The sequence below is a fragment of the Daucus carota genome, chromosome 4, assembly GCF_001625215.2.
Source record: "Daucus carota subsp. sativus chromosome 4, DH1 v3.0, whole genome shotgun sequence".
In the NCBI taxonomy this organism is placed as follows: domain Eukaryota; kingdom Viridiplantae; phylum Streptophyta; class Magnoliopsida; order Apiales; family Apiaceae; genus Daucus; species Daucus carota.
The window spans coordinates 39,329,576-39,356,153 of record NC_030384.2 but is presented as its reverse complement, the minus strand read 5'-3'; the positions used below and the strand labels follow the sequence as shown (position 1 = coordinate 39,356,153).

The 26,578-nt window shown below is 33.9% G+C and overlaps 4 protein-coding genes across 10 annotated transcripts; 2 read left to right on the top strand and 2 right to left on the bottom strand.

The window, feature by feature from the left end:
* Positions 1-8,046: 8,046 nt before the first annotated feature.
* Positions 8,047-9,996, bottom strand: LOC108216241 (large ribosomal subunit protein uL29c). The gene is made up of 2 exons (XM_017388948.2): positions 9,557-9,996; positions 8,047-8,406 (listed from the first exon to the last, which is right to left on the bottom strand). The coding sequence occupies exons 1-2, from the start codon at positions 9,878-9,880 to the stop codon at positions 8,227-8,229; spliced, it is 504 nt and encodes a 167-aa protein (XP_017244437.1). The 5' UTR covers positions 9,881-9,996; the 3' UTR covers positions 8,047-8,226.
* Positions 9,997-10,865: 869 nt separating this feature from the next.
* LOC108215592 (ubiquitin carboxyl-terminal hydrolase 3) lies at positions 10,866-15,450 on the top strand. Its single transcript, XM_017388097.2, has 6 exons — positions 10,866-11,235; positions 11,370-11,486; positions 13,612-13,710; positions 14,060-14,248; positions 14,479-14,660; positions 14,870-15,450. The coding sequence occupies exons 1-6, from the start codon at positions 11,119-11,121 to the stop codon at positions 15,279-15,281; spliced, it is 1,116 nt and encodes a 371-aa protein (XP_017243586.1). The 5' UTR covers positions 10,866-11,118; the 3' UTR covers positions 15,282-15,450.
* A 521-nt stretch (positions 15,451-15,971) lies between these two features.
* LOC108216311 (cyclin-dependent kinase C-1) lies at positions 15,972-21,382 on the top strand. Of its 6 annotated transcripts, XM_017389040.2 has the most exons (13): positions 15,973-16,152; positions 16,246-16,365; positions 16,489-16,570; positions 16,654-16,744; positions 17,002-17,114; positions 17,197-17,269; positions 17,356-17,476; positions 17,572-17,719; positions 18,309-18,424; positions 18,536-18,593; positions 19,637-19,707; positions 20,414-20,477; positions 21,030-21,382. In XM_017389040.2, the coding sequence occupies exons 2-13, from the start codon at positions 16,253-16,255 to the stop codon at positions 21,054-21,056; spliced, it is 1,077 nt and encodes a 358-aa protein (XP_017244529.1). In that variant the 5' UTR covers positions 15,973-16,152; positions 16,246-16,252; the 3' UTR covers positions 21,057-21,382. The 6 variants fall into 6 exon arrangements, 5 of the variants coding, with proteins under 5 accessions (XP_063948833.1, XP_017244529.1, XP_017244531.1 ...); XM_064092763.1 differs by having other exon boundaries at positions 15,972-16,365; positions 17,401-17,476; XR_010291621.1 differs by having other exon boundaries at positions 15,974-16,365; positions 20,409-20,477.
* A 919-nt stretch (positions 21,383-22,301) lies between these two features.
* Positions 22,302-26,167, bottom strand: LOC108215854 (probable LRR receptor-like serine/threonine-protein kinase At1g53430). Of its 2 annotated transcripts, XM_017388445.2 has the most exons (7): positions 26,008-26,166; positions 24,604-25,891; positions 23,860-24,179; positions 23,461-23,596; positions 23,144-23,280; positions 22,884-23,028; positions 22,302-22,812 (listed from the first exon to the last, which is right to left on the bottom strand). In XM_017388445.2, exons 2-7 carry the CDS (start codon positions 25,880-25,882, stop codon positions 22,484-22,486), a joined length of 2,346 nt encoding a protein of 781 aa, XP_017243934.2. In that variant the 5' UTR covers positions 25,883-25,891; positions 26,008-26,166; the 3' UTR covers positions 22,302-22,483. The 2 variants fall into 2 exon arrangements, with proteins under 2 accessions (XP_017243934.2, XP_017243935.2); XM_017388446.2 differs by having other exon boundaries at positions 22,508-22,724; positions 24,604-26,167.
* Positions 26,168-26,578: the final 411 nt, after the last annotated feature.

The following is a 26,578-nucleotide window of genomic DNA, read 5'->3' as shown; positions in this document are numbered from 1 at the left end:
AGACTAGTTGGAAAATACTGCAGTATTTGACCTAAATGTAGCCTAATTAAGTTGTGTTTTCCACAATGGCGTCGTCATGGAAGAAGAGTACTTGGGTTTAGGCACAAAATTACGTGAAAGATACAGAGAAGAAGTGAAAATCACGCAAGTTGACCATACAGAGAGCAAGTTGTTGCATCAAACTACTCTCTGATTTTCACCACCTTTACCTATACACACATTTTACTCATCAGGCCTAGCTGCATTCATATCATTTTTCTTGTTTATTGTACTTTTTTTACCTTAAATTAAACCGCCAGATACCGTTGTCACCATGTGCATTGTCCTTATATACACAAACATATATGTAAAAACAATCTTCTGCAACAATGTCCAATTAATTTTTATTTTAAATCTTCAATCTCCATGATATTTAATTATATATACAAATATCTCAATTGTTATTTATCTTTTGTTTTCTGAGAACCAACTTTATGACAGCTAAAAAGTCAGATCTGTTTGTTCATGCTTCTCATTACCGGAACAATAGTTTTCTTACATAATTATCAATATACATGTACGCACTCTCTGTCTTTCTTGTGTATATAACTCAGATATATATCAGTGCCGCTGCTGTGGGGCACAAAGGTCTACACACATTGTCCTCAAGCTTTAAGATCTTCTGGCTGCTAAAGAATCTAAATCAACTTAGCAGGGGCTACTAGCTAGGTTATTCCGAACTCTATAGTATTATAATTAACCAGAGGTCACTGTGTCCGTGATCACCTGCATTTCATTTTTATTTGGAGTATTTAATTAATGAAACATTAAAGAAAAGGGCAAGTATTATATATACACAAAAGCAATGCTGCATAAATATAAATATACCTGCAGTATTTACTTACTAATTATTTACTACGAGTATATGTCCTACATATACACGTACAGGGGGTGCAATACTGGGTGATGGGTGATTAATTAGTATGAAATTAGGGTATAAAAAAGTTGGACCAGTTCTTTAATTGGAAGGTCATGTCACCTTCTAGCTATCTGCCTCTGTTGAAAACCTGATCAGCGCATAATATATTTAAGCCCCCTCTTGCTAAGCATCACATCGATGGCCACGTATGCGTTTCCGATCGCGCCATCTATCAATATTGATGACATGCATGATAGAGATACTGTTGAATTTTTAGACTCAAAGGAGAAAATGAGTGCAGTAGTTAAATTAGACTGTGAATTTACTGGAGATTAGTTGCCTTTCGCGATTAATTAATTTTAGTTTAAGGATTCAGAGAACTCATCGATCATATGTATGTCATGTTTAGATATTTCTACAAACTGTAATGGATTAGTCCATCTATTAGTACCTGGACTTGATACATTTTGAGGTTTTTTAACCGAAAATGAGATTAGTTTCAATATTGTAGCTAATCTAGCTAGGAGATTCATTCATCAACAATTACCCCAAGCTTGATCTCTGTAAAATACGGAGACAACTTGTACGATTGATCAAGAAATTGACGAAAATACGAGAAGCGTGAATACTCTACTAATATTGATTCGTGTAATTACATGATTCAATCGGCTACTACATTTTTTTCACTCCAGAAAACCTGGAAAACAATGTTAACAATTTTCTCCCATTACCACTTCGCAGGAAAGATTGAAGTAAAAGAAACGGCCTGTCTAGAGCATCTACAATAGAGTTTATAAGACATTATGGGTCTGTTTGGGAGTGCTGTTAAAAATTACTGTGCGGTTAGAAAAAGGGCTGATAAAAAAAATGTTATTTTAGAAATCGGATAACTGTTTGGTAATTTTTTTGATATTTGCTTATTTTGAGTTAAAAATATAAAAAAAATAATTTTTTGGTGAGGTTTCACAGTGAAATTTATAACTGCTTTCGCAGAAAGCTGAAAACAGCTTTTTCCAAAAGCATGTGAGGACCTGCTTTTTCTAAACGCAGATTTTCAGCTAAAAGCTTCTGTTCAAAAAAGCTGATTTTAGATTTACCAAACAGTTTTTTACCTGCTTTTCAGCGAAAAGCTGCTATTGCTGTTTGCAACAGCAACCTCAAACAGTGCCTATATCTTGATAGTTTTGATTATATTGATTTACTATTTAAAAATAGTATGTTGTTATAATTCTAAATTACCATAAGTAGAATATTTACTATTTTTTTATACGATATGTGAAATATTTTTTCAGATTTCTTATAAGTCTATAAAAATTCGACAAAAATAGTCAAACAAAGGAACTTGACTATATTTATATATACAAGAAGAATGTATTATAGAAATGGATTTTTTTATATAATCTCTGTTTTATATTATAATATAATCTCTGTTTTATATTATAATATATAATATTCGTAACTTTTAGATAAGAATTCTACGTGGACCTACTCTCATAAGACTACCTTTACTCTTCCGCATTGCAAACCTTCGTCTTACCTTCTAATATGTATATTGTCGGCAGTCGGCACAGTTTACTTTAACTCAAGATATTGTAAATCGGAAAAGGAATAAATGCGCGCTCTAAGTGAAATCTGCTAAACAAAATATATAAATTATATAAACAAATAAGTATGATATATACTGTAGTAGAAATAACAGAGAAATGACAAAGGTAGGTTGCTTCTTGAAGTGAAGTTCCTTGTCTGCTGGACCACCAAAATCACACATCAAAACAAACAGGTTTAGTTAAAAAAAAAGGGCACTGTGTGAGGTCAGTTACATAGAAATAGATTTTTATTACACAAAATATAATCATTGAATTAGTGTCAGCTAAACAACTGATTTGCTTGCTCGATTGGGTTTCTACCCACCACCCAAAATACATGTAAATTTGGACTGACTTTTTGGGCGCCTCCTTTAGGGCCACGTGTAATTTCCAAAGTCCTTGCAGTATGCAAGTACGCACCAGTTACTTTTATAGAGTTGTTATAGCATAATTATAAAGTCGATAATTATATAAAATAATATAGTTTTAAATACGATTATCTTATTTCTATATTTTTATATATAGTAAATTCTAATTTTATTAATTTCCGCCGATTGTGTTGTTGCTTATTAAGTGAGGAATTCTCCCATTGTAGGTTCACGATACTTCAAAATCGTAAGTGAACTAGAGAACCTGAGTAGTCTCTGCACCGTGTTGAGCTAACAAATTTTGACTACAATTTTTAATTATTTGAAGTTATAATTTTTATAACAATCTAACATTATTTCTTTTCAAATTTGACAAGTAATGCGTAATCATAATTAAATTTTAATACATATAATAATTCAAATTGTGAAATCCGGAAACAATAGGATTTTTTGTAATGATAATAAAAAGCTTTTCTTAACTAATTGGATATAGACTCCTCCGTCAAACCTATAAATTGAAATGTTGGCAGTCCTCTTATCATCTTCAAATCAAAACATGGGATCCTGGAATATCTGTTGACTTTTGTACCATGCATTCGTACGAAAGAACTCCAAAGAAGAAAGAAATCCTGAGAAGAAGAAAGATGAACGTCCTCCTATGCTCTCAAAATTTTCCGATAGTTTATTTTAGTTATTATGAGAAGAGCAACTACGTGTCTGTTTGGCAACATGGACTTCCAAATTTTTTCTTCAACAAATCGTTTTCTTTACTCGTTCGTGTAAAAAGTCAATAATATTTATAAAAAGTTAAGAATACTAACTTTTCGTTTGAGCACTTCTTCTTATTTACCAAAACAAAAAAACATACTTTAATATGTTTTTTCTAAAAATCCTTAACGAATTTTAAATTATACTCCCTCCGTCCCCTTTTATATGTCCATTTTCAAAATAATTTTTATCCCTATTTACATGTCCATTTATACTTTCAAAACTAATTTAATGGTAGTTTTTCAAATATATCCCCATAATTTCAATTTTCAAGACTTGACTTATTTAAAACTTGGTTGAATTTATGTTTTCAAGACATAAAGTAAGGGTATTCCACCATTTTCAAGATATTAATCAGAGGTATTTAATGAAAAAGTTTAGACAATCAATTATTCCTTGATATGTATTTTTTTCCAAAATGAACATGTAAAAGGGGACGGAGGGAGTATAACAGTAATATAATACAATACATAAGCTCTCCTCAAAGCCCCATTAGGTAAAACTTAAACCACTTTTACTTGGATATCGTACAATACACGTGAATTATGATAAAAACACCGACTTCAATAGCCTTTTTAACCAGTTAATTAAGTCAGTGATAACAAATTAATTGCGAATAATATATAACCCTACTACAACAGTGATATGGCGCTGATCAAGACGACCAAAGAATGGTAGGTCGAGGAAATCTGTGATCTTTTAGCGTATCGGGCTTTCATCATTTCGACAATCAAAGATCACATATAATTCACGAGGGTCTATACGTAAGTTTAATATATATTGCTTGTCGTCGTCGTCTCCGCGTACAAAAAAGTTCTCAATCTAAACTTGTTACAGACTCTTGTTCCTCAGACAACATTGTTTTCTAGTTTCTCAACCGTTATAGACACTGCTAGGGGCAATGCAAAACAGTTGACTTATCTGAAAGGAATTACAATAATCTTGTTACTTGTACGTAGGCCGTAGCTGCAGATGATCACTTTGCCGGAAGAAAATGGTGGTGTTTGTTTGCGAGAAGCAGAAGTTGCTTCTGCTTTTCTTGACCCGTTTGTGTAAAAAAGTAGAAACATTTTTAAGAAGCTGAGAATGCTAGCTTCTTTCTCACAGCTTCTGCTTCTTTTCCAAACACTTTCTTAACTTATTTACTTCTCACTTCTACTCCACTTATTTACTATAAGTAATAAGTCACTTCTTTTAAGTTAACTCAACCGGCCCTTATATATATATATATATATATATATATATATATATATATATATATATATATATATATATATATATATATATATATATATATATATATATATATATATATATATACATACACACACACACATGAGTGCACCAGAAGTCACAAATCGAATATGCAGGTTCCTCTTTTGTAGCTGGTGTCGTGCTAAAAATAATGAGCCCAGCCCAGGCTTCAATTAAATACTCCCTCCGTCCCTATTTATCTGTCCACTTTTGAAGTAAAAATTTGTCCTTATTTATCTGTCCATTTATACTTTCAAAACTAATTTAATGATAGTTTTTCAAATATATCTCCATAATTTCAATTTTCAAGACTTTGACTTATTTAAAACTTAGTTGAATTCATGTTTTCAAGACATAAAGTAGGGGTATTCCACCATTTTCAAGATATTAATTAGAGGTATTTAGTGAAAAAGTTTATACAATCAATTATTTCTTGGTATGTGTTTTTTTTTTTCCAAAATGGACAGATAAAAAGGGACGGAGGGAGTACTGATTTGCAGAATTGTAAAAGTTTGTACTAATCGAGTTAAGATTCTACGCGATAAACCAAAACCTACGCTAAGCAAGATGAATATGGGTTGTATTTAGTCAAATAGCTTAGTGAGCTTATTTATTAGAGTTTATAAACTTCTACGTACTCTATATATATATATACACTACTATCTTAGTAATATTCTTGTCATTACCGGCTTCAACGAATTTTCTAGTTGTAGATTTAATTTCTCAATCATACAAAATTTATCAGTTCCTGTTATTGTTTATGCAACTACTACTACGTTTGGTCATCAAACACACACTTAAAAACATATTTATAGCCATAGTATTGCCAAACAATTCCAGCTCGCCTCGTGAGAGAAGCTGACATGGAAATTTTTCTCCAAGAGACGAGCAAAAACTGTGGTTTTTTACGTTTATATGCACAGAATATTCGATGACTACGCCTGTATATATGTTTACTGAATCGTACAAAATATATATAAAATTATCACATCAGCTACCTCCTTTTCTTCGTATAACTAGTTATATGAGAAGCAAAAAGATAGCTCAAACTAATTCTTCAGGAGTCCTGATTTAGTTATTTCACGCTTTTCTGTTTAGTATTATTGTTTACTTTTTTGGTTTCAGCATACAATATTTTCATTTTTTTAGATTATATTTAAATTATATGTTTTCCGCTAATTGTTAAACAATGATCTGTTATCTATTGAATTATAAAATCTGCTTGCTTAAAAAATTCATTTTTCAAATAATAAAATCAAACATGTACTTAATCAAGTTGGAGTAGCGGGGAAGAAGATGATCTATGCTGCTCGTAGTCGTAGTTAGTTTTCATAATTGTAAAAAATGAACTTAGCTGATGATATATATAATATAAAAATATTAATTTTTCATTTATTCATCTTCATTAAAAAAATATATTTTAATTACACACCATCCACTTAGGTTGTGTTCACTTGGAATGAATGGAATGAAGGGGGAATAGAATGAATTTTGTACCCTAAAATGGTGTTATCAAATAAAATGTATATAATTTTCATTCTTTCGATCATTCCAATCTTACTATTTTAACTATAACTTTAACCCACATGTTTTGGAAGGAATGCTCATTCCATTTTTACATTATGTTTCTTCACAATCTTTCTCACAAAAAATTTAACTACATTCATATTTTGTCACTATTATTTCATACTTTCTTCTTTTTCCTTAAAACTATTATATAATTTTTCATCCAATTCTCCCCTCATTCCATGATTCATGAAGTGAACACGGCCTGTTCTTGTCATTCAGCCACAAAGATTCCGACGTCATTCCGACTGACGTGTAATTTATATTACTCAATTATAAGTAGATTTCTCTCCAGAATAATGTATATACATCGATATAAATTTTGTGACAACATTTTTCTAAATAAGTTAGGTTGTTAATTGTTGACTAACTTCATAAGGGTTGAGCTCATTACTATATTTTAAGACTTGACTCGAAACTTAGGACTGTCAGATCGAATGCAACTCTATTTAGGTCCGGAAGCGTGGCTTAATTTCGTCCAGTAAATAGATATAAAATTATACAGTACAGTAAGAAAATATACCTGTAATACTGCATTAATCAATCTCACGAATCACCAAACTGCGAAGTCCTAATGTAACATTAGTGAATTTACAGAGAAGGATGATAGCGATTGTCTATAATATAACTATATAAAGATAATGTTCCTGATTATAAATAATATATTTTCAGCTAGAGAAAATGTTCGATATTGAAAATTCTCGAATGAGAAAAACACTAAAATATATATTAATCTCTGTATTTCTATAAAGAATCTAAAATTAATATCATTCAGTGAAAAAAATAGTTAATAATATATTGTATCATATATATATGAAGAATACAAAATTTTCTATATAATATTAGGAGTATTAGTATATAATCTCGTAAAGAAGTTCACGAAATGTTACAGTACAGAACAAGGGGTCCATGAACAAATAACAATCCAATACTTGCCATTAGTAAATTTTAAAATTTGTCAAGACATAAACTAGACACTTTGATAGTTAAAGTTGGGCCTAAACTGACCAGGCCTCGAGAATACAGATCCAATTTTGGGCTGTAGGTAAGGATCACCTGAAAATAAGTATTATCCAAATAGAGCTACCACACTAGCATATTTACCAGAAAGGAGAGTTCACTTTCTCCAGAATTTGTTGAAACCTGGGGTCACTATATGCTCCATGTATACAACTATAGGTCTTTATCATTAGCAGTTTAGCACCAGCACATAGTAGGACAATTTATCATTATCACCAGCACATAGTAGGAGAATTTAAAGCAGATGTTTTGTAGGGAAACAGGGAAACGAAGATGCCCTGTGTATACTGTATAGCATATCCTGGAATGTAATATATTAGTGTATCTTTCTCAAAAACGGAAGTAGGTCACCCTCAAGAACGACAGTAGGTCACAGTTAGTCTGGTAACAGTTATATATGTACATATATCAAAGCGATTTCAAACGATCGAGAAACATCTAGATCTTCCAGAAACATAACGGCGGCTATCAAATAAATTAAGCAGAATAAACCCGGCCTTACAAAATCAGATATCTGGAGAATATTTTGGCATTTAAATGAAGAAATGATCAGTCTAAGGCAGGATTCTCATAACAACGCATCAGATGATTATAATAACAATGCTTCTGAATGCTTTTTTCCATATTCTGAGTATTAATATGATGAATTGTGCTCAACAAGTCTAATACATATAACTGAACCACAAAAGACAAGTCATACCATACAAACAAATTTAATAGGTAGATGGCAGCCTAACAACTTCACGAGCATACAAATGGTAAAAGCTTATGCACTAGAAGCTTCCTTTGCCTCTTCAGCTGCTTCTTCCTCTCGTAACTTTATTAAAGATGGAGGTGGCCTAACAACAATGCTTTTCTTCCATTGCCGATCACGCTTTCTTGACAACCTCTTGTTTATACCTTCCTCAAGTTCTCTCTCTCTTCTAACAGTGAGCATACGTGCAACCTGACCCACATCAAGCCAATAGTAAGAGTGAATTTAACTAAAATTCTGATGTTATTTCATAATTCAATTTCGAACACCAGCAGGAGTAAACATAGGTGAACGCAAAGACAGAGATGATGGCCAACATACTACTGTACACTCGCTCCTTTCAGAGACAACTAAGGAAAGAACAACTAGCATTCTAATTTTTAATGGAGAAAGTATGTCCAACAGATAGGGTATTATAAGAGACTCTTCCTTGTAGTCTTCTGCTGAGTGTGGAAGAGGCAAAAACACACACAGCTATCATAGATGTATATAATAATACATACACAATAGAAAAAATCTATGAGCTCGCCAATCGTGTTACATCTAAAAAAAATAAAAAAATTGCCCAGTAACATTGCCTTTCAGTGCTTTGCTCTGAACAAATATAAGACGTGACTGCTTCTATACCAGCTAATACTGTGCTCACCTTTTCAAACAAATATAAGCTTATCAATTGAGCTTATATATAATAATGAATAACAGCTCTGATTATGACACTATACCCTCCTTAAGATTTCCTGTAACATTGAACCAGCATTTCTTTAAGGAATAATTCTACATTAATATTATATTCTGCAATACCATCGGAACTCTCAGTAAATTGGCCAAGCTAGTATATATTTATAACGTTTCCGGGTTTAGTTCTTACACAAATTGTTCCGCGTCAAGCAATCCTTTTCCCTTTATAGTTCATTGTCAAAACATCTACTTATAGAAGCATAACACGATTGGGCCTGCTATCCAAAAACAAGAAATGCATAAAAGCGCTCAAGATAACTCAAGTTGAATTACAACCTATAAGTCGTTATTTTCATCAAAACATACTAAATTATTAAATGAATCTTAAGTTGCAATGCAGAAGTAACTGCTCAAAACATACGCAATGAGCACACATTGCATACCATAAACTCCAAACATGTAACAATCAACGGCCCGCACTTAGTGCACAGGCCTCCCACATCCCAGTACAGCCCCAATGTACACAAACTTATCAACATTATACAACAAATTGTTGTAGCATGTCAAAACTCATGAACAAAACATATATCACATTACATTATGCAAAAACAACACAACTTAATTAACGGATAAGAAAAGCGTAAAAGTGAATAAAGATGAATACCCTTTTACGCATACGACGAAAATCACTAGACTTGAACTCATTACGAGCAGAGCGCTGAAGACGGAGCATAAAGAGCTCTCCTTTAAGATCGACAACTTGTTCTTGAATCTCTTCGGTAGTCAAAGCCCTTATCTCCTTCAATTCTTCGTCTTTTTTCGACATTTTCACAGGAGCAATTTGAACAGCTCGAGTGCATTGAATTCGAGGTGGGCAAAAGTGGGCTATTTTAATTCCGTGGAAAGATGATGATTTTGAAATTAGGGTTTTGGGGAAGGGGGAAAAGCTGGTGGGTGAAGCAGCGGCAATGGAGAAACTGCTCAACATCTTTCTTTCTTTTTGCTGAGCAAATGGTTGTTCTATCTCTGTGCTGTTTTATTGGATAAGGAGAGGACGAGGACGATTGGGGAGATTGCTCTGTATGTCAAATCTATCTTTCTTTTTATTTGTTTTTGTAATGTTAAATTTACATAAATGTGATTGTATTTATTATTTTTATTGAATTATCTTTTTCTACAATTGAAAATGAGTAAAAGTACTATTAAAATATAATTAATATCATAAGAAATTATTTTATATGATAAGTTTAACTAGTCATATATGTTCCTACAAAGATAACTACAGTAATAATTTATATAAAAAATGAATTAAAAAGGCTGAGAAAACAATAAAAGTACATGGATTAAAGAATTGAGAAGTTGATGGAAAAATTACTGTCATGTTCTTTATTATTAATTTCTGGTTATAATTTTTTATAATTATATATTTACCATCATGCAACAAGAAGAGAAAAATGATAGTTTATAATATTTTATTATAAAATTTAAGCTTCATCAATTTTGTTAGAAGAAGTTTAAAAATTAAATATGAACAAAATTTTTAATAATTCAAAAAGTCATCACAATATAATCAAAACTTAAAATAATTTATTTTTTTATATATTTTATGAACCGCACTCAAGTATCAAAATTCGTTTCCTCTAAAAAAAAATGTACTCCTTCTGTCCCTTTTTAGTTGTCACATTTTTATTTTTGTTGGTCAAATTGACTAATTTATGACCAAAAATTATAAGTTATTCTTTCATTATTTTAAAAAACTGAAAATTACATGTCAAAGTAGATTAAAAGTTATTTCCGATAATATATTTTATTTATTTTTTTACTTGATAAAATATTAATAAATTTCAAGTGAAATTGACAACTAAAAGGGACGGAGGGAGTAAATATCAAAATTGGTTTGCACCGTAGTTTCCATTTTAACCCTAGGAAAAAAAAAGGCTACGTAAAAGAAGTTGCACAAAAAAAACAGAAACAATATAAAGTAAATAGGTGCCTGCCTGCCCCTTCTTGTTGTGTTGATGTTAAGCTGGCATTCAAGTGAATTAGGGCGATCTCTCATCTCAATCGGGTCAAAACCAACAGATCACAACAATTCACACTCCTCCTCGTCTCTATATATCTATCTATATCGTTTAGATTAGTATCCTATCCTACTATATAGATTAGATTAGTATCCTATCCTATCCTATCGGGGATGTATAGCAGCAGTCAATAGTCGGAGCTCCGATGGGTGCAGCCGGGTCCAAATTGGAGAAAGCACTGGGCGAGCAATTCCCCGAAGGCGAGCGTTACTTCGGTCTCGAGAATTTCGGCAACACTTGCTACTGTAACAGCGTCCTTCAGGTCACCTGATTTTCATTTTCGATTGTTAGGTTTTCATTTCTGTGAATTGCGTTGTTGAATTAGCTTTGCTTTAGGTTATGTTTAGAGTATGTGTGGAATTATAATTGGTAATTTATCGTCCTGTTATACTGCAGGCTCTCTACTTCTGTGTTCCGTTTCGTGAACAGTTACTAGAATATTACTTGAATAACAAAACTCTTACGGATTCCGAAGAGACTCTCTTGACATGCCTGGCCGATCTTTTTATGCAGGTATCAAATCTCTCAAGTGCTTTTTATTGTTAATTAAGATTTTAGATTCGACTAGTTGGTTAATACGAATCATTCAATTTTGTATTTTACATTTGACACCCATGTTGTGTTTAATTTCTACTTACTTTTTTCATTTTGTTCCCGTAATCCATCATCTTGCGTCTCTTGATTTGTATTTTTAGTAAGTGGTTGACTTCCCAACTTCTAAGAGCTTTAAAGTTGGCTCAGTTTAATTCTGTTTTCGACATTGGCCCTTCTAGTATATGCGACTACTTGGAGTGTAGGCTTGGTACAGTCTGATTTCATTTTAGAATTTACTATCACCGTCCAGCTAATCTATTTTAAGCGTATTTTTGTTTGTTTGTTGCTCTTTAATCGTATTCTTAGTTTTGCATGCTATTGAGATGTATACAACAGCTCTTTGCTGTACGGGGATAGCAACAAAATTAAAGTCAGTTTTGTATCGATATTCATTTTGCATCAATGATTTTTTATGTATTCTACAACTGTAGGGTGAGATTAAATTATTTTTTTTTTCTAAGCTATACTTAAAAAACATTATGTGTACATTCTCTAATTTAGTGTTCTGGGCTGCAATTAGGTTTTAAAATGTTCTTTTCCTCATTTCTGATTGACACTCTGGGGCCTTCACATATCGCTCTTAAATTGAATGCTTTATATTATAGTTAATTTTTTGATGTATTTTGAATTTAGAGGTTTTCGCTGGGTTATTCTCTGTTTTCGTAGCTTCTAATTCAGATTGCGAGTTTGTAACTAGGTGTCTGACACTTAATATCAATAGTGTTAAAGGCTTTGCGTTGCCAATGTCTATTAATGAGAAAATTTATCCCTACTGTCAAGTATCAATTTTATTGATATTAGTCCAATGAGATAAGAAAACACCTATATGTATTTCGGCTAAGAATATTAAATATCCTTGAGTGTCCTGAAAATGACTAATTTTTATTTTGTTGCTGAATCATTATATAAATAAACAATTTGTTTACTGTTAGACTTAGTATGATATAGCATTCCTCCTTGGAACATGTACCATCAACCTGAGCAGTAGGAGAGGAATGGCCATTGGCTCTAGAGCCCTTGTTTGACTATAGAGCGCATTAGTGCAAAACAGAGACATTAGGAATAATGGGTGGCTCCCATAGAAGAAAAGATGGTAGAGCATCATTAGTGATGGTCTGCTCATGTGTGGGGTAGACAGATAAGTGCACCAGTTTGGTGGATGGAGGCTTATATCTTGGCATGCGCAAAAGAGCGAAGGGGAGACCAATAAAGACTTGACCATATCGTATTCACCAAGTCACTGAAGATAATGACTAATTGCGAATCTAGTGATAGAAAATGGCTGAAGGAGGAGAGTGATATATACTGTACCTTTAGAATGCTTGTGGACTTATGGACGCATAGAGATACTTTCCTACTGTCTTTCAAGCTTTCCACCGGCAAATTCGCTTAATGCCTTGTTATTTGTTAATGTATGCTTAATGTCAATGATATAAATTTATAAATGCAAAATTATTGCTTCAGTATCTGTTTGCATAAAAGCAACCAAACTTTATCAAAGATTCCATTACAGGTGAGCTAAACTTGTATTCAAAGTTATTGCGGAATTACGCTCTGATTAAAAAAATTTAAATTAGACCAGTTTTTGTTGCAGTTAACAATGTTGTTTTTTATGTTCTGTGTCACCACATTGGTGTCATGATTTATTTCCACCATCCTTTTTGTTCAATGTGCCTTGACCTCTATAGCGAAAATTACTGCATGGTGAAAAACAATATACTATGAGATTTTACATACACATGTAATTGCATCAGGATTTGTGTGTTGAGATATTTAGTCATAGATATGGATGCAGAGATAAGAGGTATGGTTGAATTCTTCCCATCAATCATCTGTTGTCAGATTTGGCAAGCAGAATATCTCCTTTCCTCCTGTTTTCTATACAATTTTGATCTTAGTTATGCATTTTTGTCATTGTTTGTTATAAAAACCTTTTGTACCCCGACCTTGACATTGCTTCACCTACAATTCTCATGCACATTTGTAAAAGGTTACGACTTCGATATTCATTGATGTTGCTTGTGTCAACAATTCTTATTTGTAGATTAGTTCACAGAAGAAGAAGACAGGCGTTATTGCTCCTAAGCGCTTTGTACAGAAACTGAAAAAGCAAAATGAGATTTTTCGAAGCTACATGCACCAGGTACGCTTCTGCACTTCTTGTCTAGCTTGAACCATTAATACAAGTACATAAAAATTGATATTGTATCCTGGTATAAATGAGCTGCATATTTTTTTTCTTCCCTCCCTCTTTAAACCTTGTTTCCCTCTCCTAGTCTTCTTTTTCTCAATATAATACTTGTATTGTTAATTTCACTTAAATATCACCTCTTTTTATGTTCCAGAGCATTAGATTATCCTAATATTGCATTTGTGCTAGCTACTGCTCTCTCTGTGATCTCTTATTTTTTTTAGTCTCTGGTGGTGGCTTATTGTGTTGTTGGTATAGCTTTACTACCAGGGCATGATCTGATTAGAAGTTTTTTCTGTAGGACGCGCATGAGTTCTTGAATTATTTATTGAATGAACTTGTCGACTTACTGGAGAAGGAGGCTCGTAAGGCAAAAAATGATACCGCAAGTTTATCGCCGCCTGAGAATGTAGCGAACGGACCAAAAAATGGTCATCCTGATGGCGCTCAAAAGGAGCCTCTTGTCACCTGGGTGCACAAAAACTTTCAAGTAATTTCACTTTTCTGTTCATTTTCTTGGCAGTGCTTAGTGCTTACCTTACAATTTCATGCACTACACACCTTGGTTATAATATTGTAGGCAGTGGTAGCCTGGTAGGCACAGTCACATGTTTCGTTTTATACTGTGTTGACCTGATGTCTTGTTTATTTACAGCATATGCACGTGTACATATAGTAACATACCAAGTTTCTCACGCCCCCTTTATCATTAATTTCTAGGGTCTACTCACGAACGAAACAAGGTGCTTACAGTGTGAAACAGTAACCGCTAGAGATGAAACTTTCTTGGACTTGAGCCTGGATATTGAGCAGAACAGTTCAATCACAAGTTGTTTAAAAAACTTCAGTTCCACAGAGACTTTAAATGCCGAGGACAAATTCTTTTGTGACAAGTGTTGCAGGTACACACTACTTATTCTATGATTCTTCTTCTTCCTGTATCAAATGAGCTGTATACGATGAATTGGAGATTTTTTTTCTTTGCACATTCTGTGCCGTCTGTTGCAAGTTGGACCTAGGCATGTATGATGTATCTTATCCATATTTCTTTCATTGCCGTTGATGCATAAATCCGAAATTGATGATTAAAAAAAACCTCATCTGAATGCAGTTTGCAGGAAGCACAGAAGAGGATGAAGATAAAGAAACCTCCACAGATTTTGGTAATTCATCTGAAGCGGTTCAAGTACATAGAGCAGCTTTCAAGGTACAAGAAGTTATCGTATCGTGTTGTGTTCCCACTAGAGCTGAAGCTGAGCAATACAGTGGAGGATGCAGATGCTGAGTATTCCCTGTTTGCTGTAGTCGTTCATGTTGGGAGTGGGCCCAACCATGGACATTACGTCAGCCTTGTGAAAAGCCATAATCACTGGTTGTTCTTTGATGACGAAAATGTGGAAATGATTGATGAGTCAGCTGTGCAGACATTCTTCGGGTCAGCGCAGGAGTATTCTAGTAATACAGATCATGGGTATATCTTGTTTTATGAAGGAGTTGATGCCGGAAGTGGCATCCCAAGTTGAGAGAAGAATCGCAGCAATATTACAATTTTGAACAAATGAACTTTCAGTTTTCTATTTTAAATACATTCTTTAGCTACTTCCCTCTCAATATTTCTTACAAACATTTCTGATATGTAAGCTCAGGTCAGACAAGGTGGATTTAGTAAAATTAGTATTAGTTGATTTTCAAGTTGGCATGTACTAAGGTCATCTCCATGGCAATTGTCATGGCTTGATTCAGAATTTTCAAAATAAATCATGCATGGCTGTTTTGTTTTGAAATATTCAGTTCACTCTCTTTCTTGAAGCAAAAAAAGGTTAAGCTCTCTCTGGATAAATTTTATTAACTAAAATATACTATTAATTTCGAACAATTTTACAGTCCCCATTTAAAAAATAATAATTATCTGAAATTATATTTATGTAAATATCAAAAAAAATTATTAAATAACTACTAATATTTATAATGGTTTGAGTGACAATTTCGGTTAACAGGTCGTGTTCGTTTTAGCAATAAAACAGATTTTAGATCAAGATAAAATCATTTAAAATTGAATAAAACTGAAAATTGAAATTTTTAAAAATGAAATAATAATTTTGGATTCATTTCTGATCAATTTTCTAGTCATTTTGGATCTTATTTCAGTAAATCGGGTTGAAGTAGTCTTATTTGGGTCGGGTTTTCTGATATTACCCCAATTTGCCACCACTATTTCAGAGTACAACAGTACACTATCTCAGAAAACACCATGTTATAACAGAACTTCCCATCAAAAACAGCACAATGATTTTAACAGAACTCCCCATTCATTAATAACGACATCACTTTTTGCCAGCACTATTTTGAGACATCACACAAAGGCTCAATATCTTCATATTTCTTTATCTGGAGGTTTTATATTTTTCTTGATAAATATACAGTTTTACCTGGCTTTAAACGAGAGGAGAATAGTATAAAAGACCCTAGTTAAATTTGGCATTGCAGAAGAAAGATGTGTGCAGCAGAGTATGGCGTTTTGAATTTACAAGAATCTCCCAGATTTGGTTCTCGAAATCTCGAAAACTCTTACGAGAAATTGCAACAGATTGGCCAAGGCACTTATGGGTATCACTCTCAACGACAAATTTTCTTCACCATATTGATTTTTAATCGACTCTGTTGTTTTCATAATCAAGAATCAATGTCTTTGTTTATAATTGCTTTTCTTTTGTCTATGTTGTTTTTTAGTCTAGTGTACGTAGCTAAAGATTGTGCAACAGGAGAAATTGTCGCCTTGAAGAAACTCATCATGAATAAAGGGTTACCAGGGGTAATTATTTTCTTCATTCTCTAATTGTTTAGTGCTTGTGGTTTTCTGAATTTAATATCTGAATATGTTATTTTTCGCGCAAGTTTCCCGTTAGTGCAATTCGTGAAATTAAGATACTGATGAAGCTGCAACATGAAAACGTAACCAGGTTGAAAGAGATTGTGACATCTGCAGGTGTGTATTTAAAGTGATGTATGTGAATGTAATGTTTCGAGTTCTAGTTTTTTTTACTATATGTTCCAATTCTTAATTGGTCCAGAAAGGGATAAGTGAGCGATGCCAGGTGAGTAGAATACCGTGTTAGCTTTAATCGGATATATGTAGTGTTGCCTTGATCTGGGTCTTGGTTGTCTTGTATTATCTTCTTCTCATTTTAGTAGATGTGAGTGTCTGACACAAGTTATTAATATGTATCTTTTATGAAATCACAGAAGGTGATAATAAGTATAAAGGAGATATTTACATGGTTTTTGAGTACATGGATCATGACCTAGCAGGGCTTGTTCTTCGTTCTGGATCAAGATTTACAGTTCCTCAAATTAAGGTATTGCAAAATAGATGATCCGCGACGATGTTTATCATAATCAATTTTGAACTTTTAGATTGCTGAGAGTATCTGTTTGCAGTGTTATATGAAGCAACTACTGGCAGGGCTTCATTACTGTCATGTCAATCGAATTCTTCACCGGGATATTAAGAGTAATTTCTATCTGAAATTTTCGTATTGTCTTACGTTATCTAATTATTTGTGAAGAAATTTTTCCATCTAATACTTTTCCTTCCAGGTTCGAATCTTCTCCTTGATAACCAGGGTAACTTAAAGCTTGCAGATTTTGGTCTATCTAGGTCATTTTCTTATAATCACAGTGTAGATCTCACAAATCAAGTAATTACACTGTGGTACAGGTAGACATTTGAATATGATAATAATAACTTATTGTGCTTATGCAAGACTTGGAAAGACACTAAAAATCTGATTTGATAGCTTTTTGTTTGAGCAGACCTTCAGAGTTACTTCTTGGCGTTACCAAGTACGGTCCAGCTGTTGACATGTGGTCAGTCGGTTGTATCTTTGCCGAGCTTTTGCAAGGGAAAATAGTTTTACCCGGAAGAGCTGAGGTCTTCTTGTCTATACTTATTCTTTTTCCAGTAGGTACATCTTAGCAAAGTACCATAGCATGTACCAATGGAAATATTATTTATTCTTGGAACCTGCTATAACATGCACCTTGCAAACTTTCACTGCTCGGAGTCTTGAACTGATATGTAATCAGCTGATTATGTTAATATGGTGAAGCTGCGAGATCTTCTATGTTAATAATTTTTTTCTTCCTTTGATACATATAATGCTGCTAGTAAAGAGGCATCATCTGGAGATATTTTCTGCACATGCTTCTTTGCTAATCATTATGAAATTTCAATCACTTCCTCATACTGTGTCATGTGATGTCATCTATACTGATGAAAGTCTGCTGACTGATCCATGACAATATTAAATTGTTGCCCCTTGAGTTCATCCAAGTTCAATAGCTCACTCTAATGGTGTCCTTCGCCTTTAATGCTCCTTAATTATATTGATTATTGCCTCTTAAGTCTGGGACTAAATTGTAGTCTTCGTTTAGGTAATCATTTTTCAATCACATTGTTACACAAGGAAAATAAATATACAAATTTTACCCTGTTTGTCATGTACTCCACTGCTCCATTAAGTTGATATGCACTCATTGAATTTTTGTAGCCCGACCAGTTGAAAAAGATATTTAAGCTTTGTGGAACTCCTGATGAGATTAACTGGCCTGGAGTGTCTACAACTCCCTGGTATAACAAGCTCATGCCGGAAAGGCATATGAAGAGGTGAGTCCGGAAGACGTTTAGGCAGTTAAGTGAATGAAAATATAAATGTAAATGGTTTCATCTCATAGCATGATGGATTTCAATTGCTATAATGTTTCACATGTTTTACAGAGTTGATAGTTATGCTATTGATTTACTGGAGAAAATGCTTACTCTGGATCCAGCACAGGTATAGCTTTTGTTTGGCATATTAGTAAAACTTGCAAGTCCTAGTCTAAAAACTATTTGTGAACACCGTTGGATGTGTATCTGTTCATTAATGACTCCTTAGCTGTGCAACTTGTGATGAACTTCAATGTGAACAAAATAAGGCTTCAGTTATATTGTTATTCAATTATGTGAAGCTACATAGGTTCATGGTGAAGTGAACACAAGCCAAAGTGCTCTAATTACTGATCTGGTCTCTTCCTTGCTAATTCTTTTCTTTAAGTTGCTCAAATATAAATTGTGAACTTAATTAAAAACATTTCGAGGGTTTCTATGTGGAGGTCTTGGGCTTTGGGATGAGGACACATGACTGATTGTTGAAGGGTTTATCTCGTGCAGACCTCCAATTTGAGCATTTAAATTTAAGTTTTGAGGGATGGTAGCAGGAAGTTTTTTGACTGTGTGCGTATAAAGTGCTTGTTTAGTTGGAGTGTTGGCTTTCTGGAAATTGCAGCATTAATTATGGTGCTATATTGCTTAGTTCCATATTTCTTCCTTGCCTAGATTTGGGGGTATCGAGGCACATACTCTTAGTTGATCGTAGGGCTGTTATTTGCTAGTGAAGTATGGATTCGTAGTGTTTTTTTGCTGTCTGTTGGGTAGTGAACAAGTTTATGGAGCTTTTTTCTTACAAGCATATGATTTTTTAAAATCAAGGGTAAAGATGGTTATGTTGCAAGCACGCGGTTATGTGACATATAATTTTGTATTCTGATTTTTCACTTTTTTGTAGTTACCTCACTTGTATCCATGGAATTGGTGCGGTCAGAGAGAAATTGTAGTTTGAATTTCGAAAGACCTTTGTTTTACTTTATCTTATTGTTTCCATTTTAAAAGCAGTAAAAGTGCCATGTGGAGGAGGGTTATCCAGTAATTTAGTATTATATCTAGATTCTACAATACTTGGTCACTGCACTACTATATATCAAATGTAAGAGTTTTCTCATTTAATTGTCAAGCTTTTAAATTGAAAATTTCCTCATTGTCTCGTTTTAACTTCTGTAGAGAATATCTGCTGAAGATGCGCTTGATGCAGAATATTTCTGGACTGATCCCTTGCCTTGCAATCCCAAGAGGTGATTTGCTATAACTTTAAACGTTTCAAAACCATATATATTTTGTCTTTAAAAACGTTTCAAAACCATATATATTTTGTCTTTAATAAATACAGCATATGCTTTTAAAGCTAGTTCAGTTCCGGCTGATATCAACTCAAATCTGTATGCTTGTCTTAATAACCTCGTAAGCGATCTCTCAGAAAGTAGCTGAAGTTTGTTCAACTCATAAATTACTCTGGAACTATTACAGACAATGATCTAATATCTCAGTCTACCTGAATATGAGACTTCACATGAGTTCTAGACCGAGAAAAGTCTCAAGTATTTTCCTTGTGTTTCACTTTCTTGTATGCCTCAATGTATTTGAGGAATATCTGCTGAGAATGCAGTAATGCTGAATGTTTCAAATAGAAGACAAAATTACCACAAATTCAATGTCACTGTCCTAATTTAGCCTTTATTTTCCATCATATCTGCATCTCAGTGATGTGTAGCTGGTAACATATCTAATCTCTCTGTTTAACTCAAAAATGCATCTCGTCACATATGAAAATGAACATAGATTTACACAAAGCTTCAATAGAATACTGTATATAATTTATGTATAAAGATCTAGTTATCTTGGGGTTCAACTTTACAGAAAAAGAGTGAACCTTATGAATCTAATGAGGATATGGATTATGTATATCTTATTTGTGAAATTCTGTTTACATCCGTAGAGCAGGCCACTTATAAGCTGGAGAGGCAGTCAAGGAAAAGAGATGGAGGGTCAATATATGTATATAGAGGCATGTATGAATTCGTTCATGTATTTATAATTCATAGTAGTCCTTTAAATTTGTAGAACGCCTTGCCAGCTAAAGGCAGTTAACGGAAACAAGATGAGAGTATGAATGGGTATAGGTGTGTATATAACAGGGTTGTATATGCAATTTCCTAATCTGTGTCCATAGAAAAGAGGCACAAATTTAATATGTTCGGTTAAAAGGGCCATTCTTTTCATAGGTGTTATTCCAGTTATGTTTGTTGGAAAAAGGTTAAAATGGATAAAGACCCAAATATGTACTGATCCCTTGCCTTGTGAATATAAGAGGTACATTCCTGTACAAGTGTAGTCTTTTTGATATTTTGCAGATTTCATCTTCTTTCCTTTAGGTATTCTTTAAAGTACATGCAGCTCCAAGCCTCCAACTTATGCCGAAATGCTTTTATTTTGCATTTTTTTTTTTCAAAATTTACAGTAGTTCTCGGAAATGTAGCTCTTGTTTTGTTTGTCTAGATGACTGCTCTGCCTTCTCTAGACACTGTGAAAAAAAAATTAATTTGTTTAATTTTTGCAGCCTACCCAAGTACGAGTCTTCACATGAGTTCCATATGAAAAAAAGACAGCGGCAGAGTTAGTGTAAGGTTGCACTTTCAAAAAGACTGATTTGGAGTACTTGGAAGAAGGAACTACCAGTTATCGTTTCTTGTGTTAGTTCTCCAAATTGTAATATACACACACGATAATAGACACGTGCAGAGCTCTAATAAATGAATAGTTGGAGTTTGTATCCAAATCCAAGTATTGAAGTTGACAGATAGAATACGTAAGCACTACACTCCACGGTTATGTTTACATCTACCAGATTATGTAATTACTTTGGATCAGAAAATTAGAGCAACAAAATAAGAACACTCTTTCTTGCCTTGAGGATCTCTGTTGGAAAGAAGAAATCTCTTGAAATGTGCTGTGTGACTGTGTGTTTGTGTTTTCAGTTGAGGAATGAGAAGAAATTGCATTGCAAATTATATATTACTTCTGATCAGCACACCACACCAGAAACATAGATTTGTACTTACTTATGGCGAACATTTAAAGAGTGACAGATGCTTTTATTAAGTTTAGTAGTGTAGAGTAGGGCTGCTCATGCGTTGTTCAACCCGTTAAAACCAACCCAACCCTAAACTGGGCCGACTAAACCGACTCATTCAAAACCGTGGGTTAATTGGGTTGATTTTTGGTTGGGCCGTTTATGATGGGTTGGGTCAAAATATAGCTCTTAAAAACCTTAAACCAACCCAACCCGGTCCCATACATAATTACATACCCTAGCAAGCTGCTTCTTGTGTTTCTAATTGTAAGTTTTGGTGGTATTGTGACATAAGGTGTTACGTGTTAGTGTTTTTACATCTTTAACACTGTGATAGAATAAGACTTTGTGTTAATAACATTGATGCATCTAATTCAGCAGTAATGCACAATAGACATGCATGTCACTCAAATTAGTCTCTGCTACCTAATAAATTAAATTGTTATTTTATTTTATACTTCGAATTATTACTAAGCATGAATTTAGTGATTAATGTGATCAAAGGCTTTTGTTTTTCAATCTTAATTATTTTTATTGTTTGCAATACATGATATGAGTGCAACATGATATTGTCTTTTTCAACCCGATCAACCCTACCCTAACCAACCCAACCCGTCCTACAATTAGTAGGGTTGGGTTTATAATTTTTTTTATAACTAATGAGTTAATTTTTTATAACCCGTATTAAATGGGTTGGGTCGCTTAAATGGCCAAAACCGGCCCAACCCAGCCAATGTGCAGCCCTAGTGTAGAGTAGTGTAGAGTAGAAATAACCTTTATTCAAATTTACAGGTGAACAAATTGACTGACACTCAAACCAGAATATGGTGAAAACACTGTTCTTCCAGATATCTTTTTACTTTTACCTAAAAACTTAACTCACTTCCTTAAACAAACCTAACAAAATTTGTAAGGAGAAGATGCATTTTAAAGTGTATCAATTACTTTATAATGCTACTAAGCTCTTCCAAGGTCTCCACAACTTGTCTCATTGAAGGTCGTTTTTTAGGGTCAAGATCAAGACATTTTAATGCAAGTGCAGGAACATCTGATAAAATTGAATGCACAACCTTCGGACAATTCTCTTTCTCTAGCAGCTTTAGGTTCACAACCGTCTTAAACTTTCTTTCGCATGCTAGAACAAGTCTGGCCTTGTCCACCAAGTTCTTGTTCTTATTCCTCCTGTCAGTGTCAACCACCCGAATTCGTGTCAGAATTTCCAGTAACACCACGCCAAAAGCATAAACATCGCTCTTCGAGCTCAAGTGGCCTGATTGGTCAGAATATGAACATTAGAACTATCCAAATACTATTATCAGTCTACAAAAAATAATAACAAACCAGCTTCTCTGTATTCTGGAGATAAATAGGCTTCTGATCCTGAACAACGTAGTGCATTTATATTAGGAATGCCGGTCACAAGTGTATCGCCATCCTCAGGGCCAAATCTTGCGTTTCCACCAAAACCAATCTTTGGACTGAAATCCTATTAGTGTGATAAAAGTTACGAAGAAGAGCAGATTAGTAGAGAGCTTTAGCTGGCCATCTGTGAGAAGTGCTTTAAATTTAGTTATAGTACTTGATTAAAAATTTAAATGTACCCAATCCAGGAATATACTAGAGAGCGTAAAGTCGCAAAAGATGATATGATCGTCTGAGGAATGTAGAAAATCCAGATATCTCGCTGCTCCTGTTAATATTTTGAGCCAAACAACCCAGGAAAGTGATTTCCCTTCATCTGCATTAACATAATATATATGTACAGATTACATAGTAAAATCAAATTTTAAACTTTATTTATATATAAACAATTACATAGACGTAACTTCACTGGAATCAAAACGTTTCTAGATGTTGAATACGAGTTTATATAATCAATCAACAGCTGAAACTCAACGTGCAAGTGCACAGCGCTCACCTCTGTACGTGTATCTTTCTGCGTTTCCCTTTGGCGTGTTTTCATAAACAAGCAGGAGCTCCTGGCCTTCTAAACAAAAGCCCAAAGGCTTTATAAGATTCGGATGATAAAATTTTCCAACCAGATCCACCTCTGCCTTCAACCACAAAATTCCAAATACCAAAAATCTCAACAACATCAACTACTCTTTATTTTTGATAACTATATGAATGTTGCACTAAGAAACAAAGTTAGATTGGCGTAGAAATAGTAACATTCATCAGTACCTAATTAAGTGTCAAATGGACGTATTAGAAAATTTTCTGTTTCCAAAATCAGTCATTAAAGTCATTCTTAATACACTTCAGTTAAGAATATCTGGATTTGTACTAATTAGCAACAAAATTTAACAGAAAATACCTGCATAGTTCTGAATCTTCCAAATGGATTCATACACTTGATACCAACTGACATCCCAATGCCGATTCTTGAGGGAGCAAGTGTGTCTTCATCAAGCCAACCCATGAAATTCCTTCCATAACTATTCCCCCAAAATAACAAATCTGGACTAAAGCCTCTTGTTGCACTTTCCAGTTCAGCTAAGCTGAAAATCTTTAAATTTGCATTTGCCAATAGGCCCCTTGCCTCTGGAACTATGCCAATTTTATTTAGGCTCACTCTGCTATCTACCCTACTGTTTTTGTTTCCGTTGTAGCATAAATTCTTAGCACGACTATGTACTGAAAAAAGTGGAGAGGAACTTTAGAAGAAGCTAAGGTATTAAAAATAAAAACTAGACAAATATAGTAAAGACCTGGGTCAAGTGGAACTCTGAGGCCAATTTAGAACTGACGGGTCAATCTCATGAACAATTTGCTAGTGAAGGGAAAAAAACAAAGACTAAAACTTTAAACTAGAAGAAATGCTGATGCATTAAGACATTTCAGGGCTGCAATGCTTGGCAATTGTAAAGGCACTAAAGAGGATGAAAATATGAATTGTTCATGAAATAGAATCCCGATTCTCATGTTGTACACCTACTAACAATAGTCCTTTGAAGCGATAAAATTCTGACAGACCAATATGATTTTTTTTTTAATGTCCTAAAAAAGCAATAATGCCACACAATATTTTAAGGTATATGCACATGTGCAGATAACTAACCAGATAGTGCCCGGATCGAGGTTGAGAGAATCTGGCAGACCTTCCTTGAGAATGTTGTCCTTGTATGATTAATCTGAAATGACTTATTTTGATCATTACCATATACTACTTCCATTGCTGAAGAATATTGTCCACTATCACTTGCGAAAACTTCCCCCTCAACTAGTGTAGAATCTGAATTTCTGTGCAATGACAATGCAAACTCAAGAACTACCACGATTTCAGCCATTGTTGGTCGGCAACTCGGTTTTCTCTTTAGGCATTGGCATGCAATTTTTACAAAAGCCGATAAAGAACTTTGTGATATCTGCATCTTTGGATCAGAATCAATTATCTCATTTATCCTTCCTTCTTTGACACAATGCTCTGCCCATCCAGCTAAACCTAATTGCTCATCATCCAGACTAAAATCCACCGCTCTTCTTCCAGACAAAACTTCAAACAGCACAATTCCAAAAGCATACACATCTGATTTCCGTGTCAATCTGCCAGTCAAAAAATATGCTGGATCCATATACCCGAAGGTCCCCCTGACAACCGTACTCACATAAGTGTATCCCTGATTTGCTTCCACAATCTTGGAAATTCCAAAATCTGCGATCTTAGCTTCCAAATTATCATCCAACAAAATATTAGTACTCTTCACATCACGGTGTATCACTCTTTGATGAGTGCTCGTTCCAGTGTGAAGGTAGTTCAACCCCTGCGCAACTCCAATACAAATCCTCAACCGCTGAATCCATGACAGGGACTCATAACCTTTCTCAAAACTTCGATGCAGGTGATCAGATAGTGTACCACTAGGAACATACTCAAATACAAGTATCATTTCATCCGATTCCTCGCAATAGCCTATAAGGGTGACCAAGTGACCATGCCTAAACTTGGAAAGCATCTCAATTTCTGACAAGAACACTGAACCTCCTCCAGCTTGTTTGGAAATGAAGCTCAATCTCTTGATAGCAACACTAGTTGCTCCATCATCAACCAATCCTTTGTAGACTTTCGCGGAGCCTCCCTGGCCGATCAGATACTTATCATCAAAGTTGTGTGTCGCGCATAAAATCTCATTAAGTGAGAAGCGACGACATATCTGCCCTGGTGGCAGCAAAACCAGCTTCTTGTCTTTATCATTGTATTTGGGTTCATGATATTCAAGGAGCTTGTAGACGATAATATTCAATATAGCTATGACTAATATCATGAAATTTACAAGTTTGTTCTCCGCAATAATGTTGTTAAACTTACTATCAACAAGTGATGATACAGCAAAAGACATGTTTCCTTTCTGAAAATATAGCAAGTTTGAAATAAGAGATGCAAAAACATAATAATTTGTCGTCAATCTATTAAAACATCTCTTTAAAACCCAGAATTTAGATATGCATATATGTTAAATCTTACTTTATCAAAACCTGAGTAGCTTGGCTGCAATATCTGATCTCAGGTAAATCATTATGAACGTTTCATTTTTTTTCGGAGTCAATATTGAACATCTCTGCTGACCAGATTGTGGTGTAGCCCCGCCTTCAATTAGTTTACTCATAAGTCATAGCAAGGGAAAGTAGAAAATTCAAGTTGAAGTTTGATGGAAAATAAAGCGTCGAGGTGCGAAAGGACAAAAGTACTTTTTTTTCCTTTTAATTTTCATAAGAATATTATTTTTTAAATAATCAAAAATATTATTATGATATACGTTCTTAAAATATGTATTCTAAAACATGCATCATATGTAGATTGTTATTATTTTTTATATGTAGATTACTTTTTCATTTCTCAGAAAAGAGTAATACATATTCTCAAAATGGGTAATCATAATAATACACTTTTATTTTCTTGTTATTTTTAAATTTTTATCGTATATAAGAAAAAAAACGTCTCCATAAATATATTGATTGAATTTGAGCCGAATGTGAATTGAATATGAGTCCGTGTCGTATTTTTAAATTTTTAATCGGGTGGTTACGATGCGGAA

Bases quoted from the DNA above. Each gene is read 5' to 3' on its own strand.
- LOC108216311 (XM_017389040.2), top strand. From the start codon at position 16,253: ATGTGTGCAGCAGAGTATGGCGTTTTGAATTTACAAGAATCTCCCAGA. The intron at 17,115-17,196 runs GTATTGCAAAAT...ATCTGTTTGCAG, and splicing joins TTACAGTTCCTCAAATTAAG to TGTTATATGAAGCAACTACT. The intron at 18,425-18,535 runs GTGAGTCCGGAA...CATGTTTTACAG, and splicing joins CCGGAAAGGCATATGAAGAG to AGTTGATAGTTATGCTATTG.
- LOC108215854 (XM_017388445.2), bottom strand. From the start codon at position 25,882: ATGTCTTTTGCTGTATCATCACTTGTTGATAGTAAGTTTAACAACATT. The intron at 23,597-23,859 runs GTATTTTCTGTT...TTGTGGTTGAAG, and splicing joins GAAGATTCAGAACTATGCAG to GCAGAGGTGGATCTGGTTGG. The intron at 23,281-23,460 runs GTGAGCGCTGTG...ATGTTAATGCAG, and splicing joins AGAAAGATACACGTACAGAG to ATGAAGGGAAATCACTTTCC.
- LOC108216241 (XM_017388948.2), bottom strand. From the start codon at position 9,880: ATGTTGAGCAGTTTCTCCATTGCCGCTGCTTCACCCACCAGCTTTTCC. The intron at 8,407-9,556 runs GTATTCATCTTT...GATGTGGGTCAG, and splicing joins TTCGTCGTATGCGTAAAAGG to GTTGCACGTATGCTCACTGT.
- LOC108215592 (XM_017388097.2), top strand. From the start codon at position 11,119: ATGGGTGCAGCCGGGTCCAAATTGGAGAAAGCACTGGGCGAGCAATTC. The intron at 13,711-14,059 runs GTACGCTTCTGC...TTTTTTCTGTAG, and splicing joins TTCGAAGCTACATGCACCAG to GACGCGCATGAGTTCTTGAA. The intron at 14,249-14,478 runs GTAATTTCACTT...ATTAATTTCTAG, and splicing joins GGGTGCACAAAAACTTTCAA to GGTCTACTCACGAACGAAAC.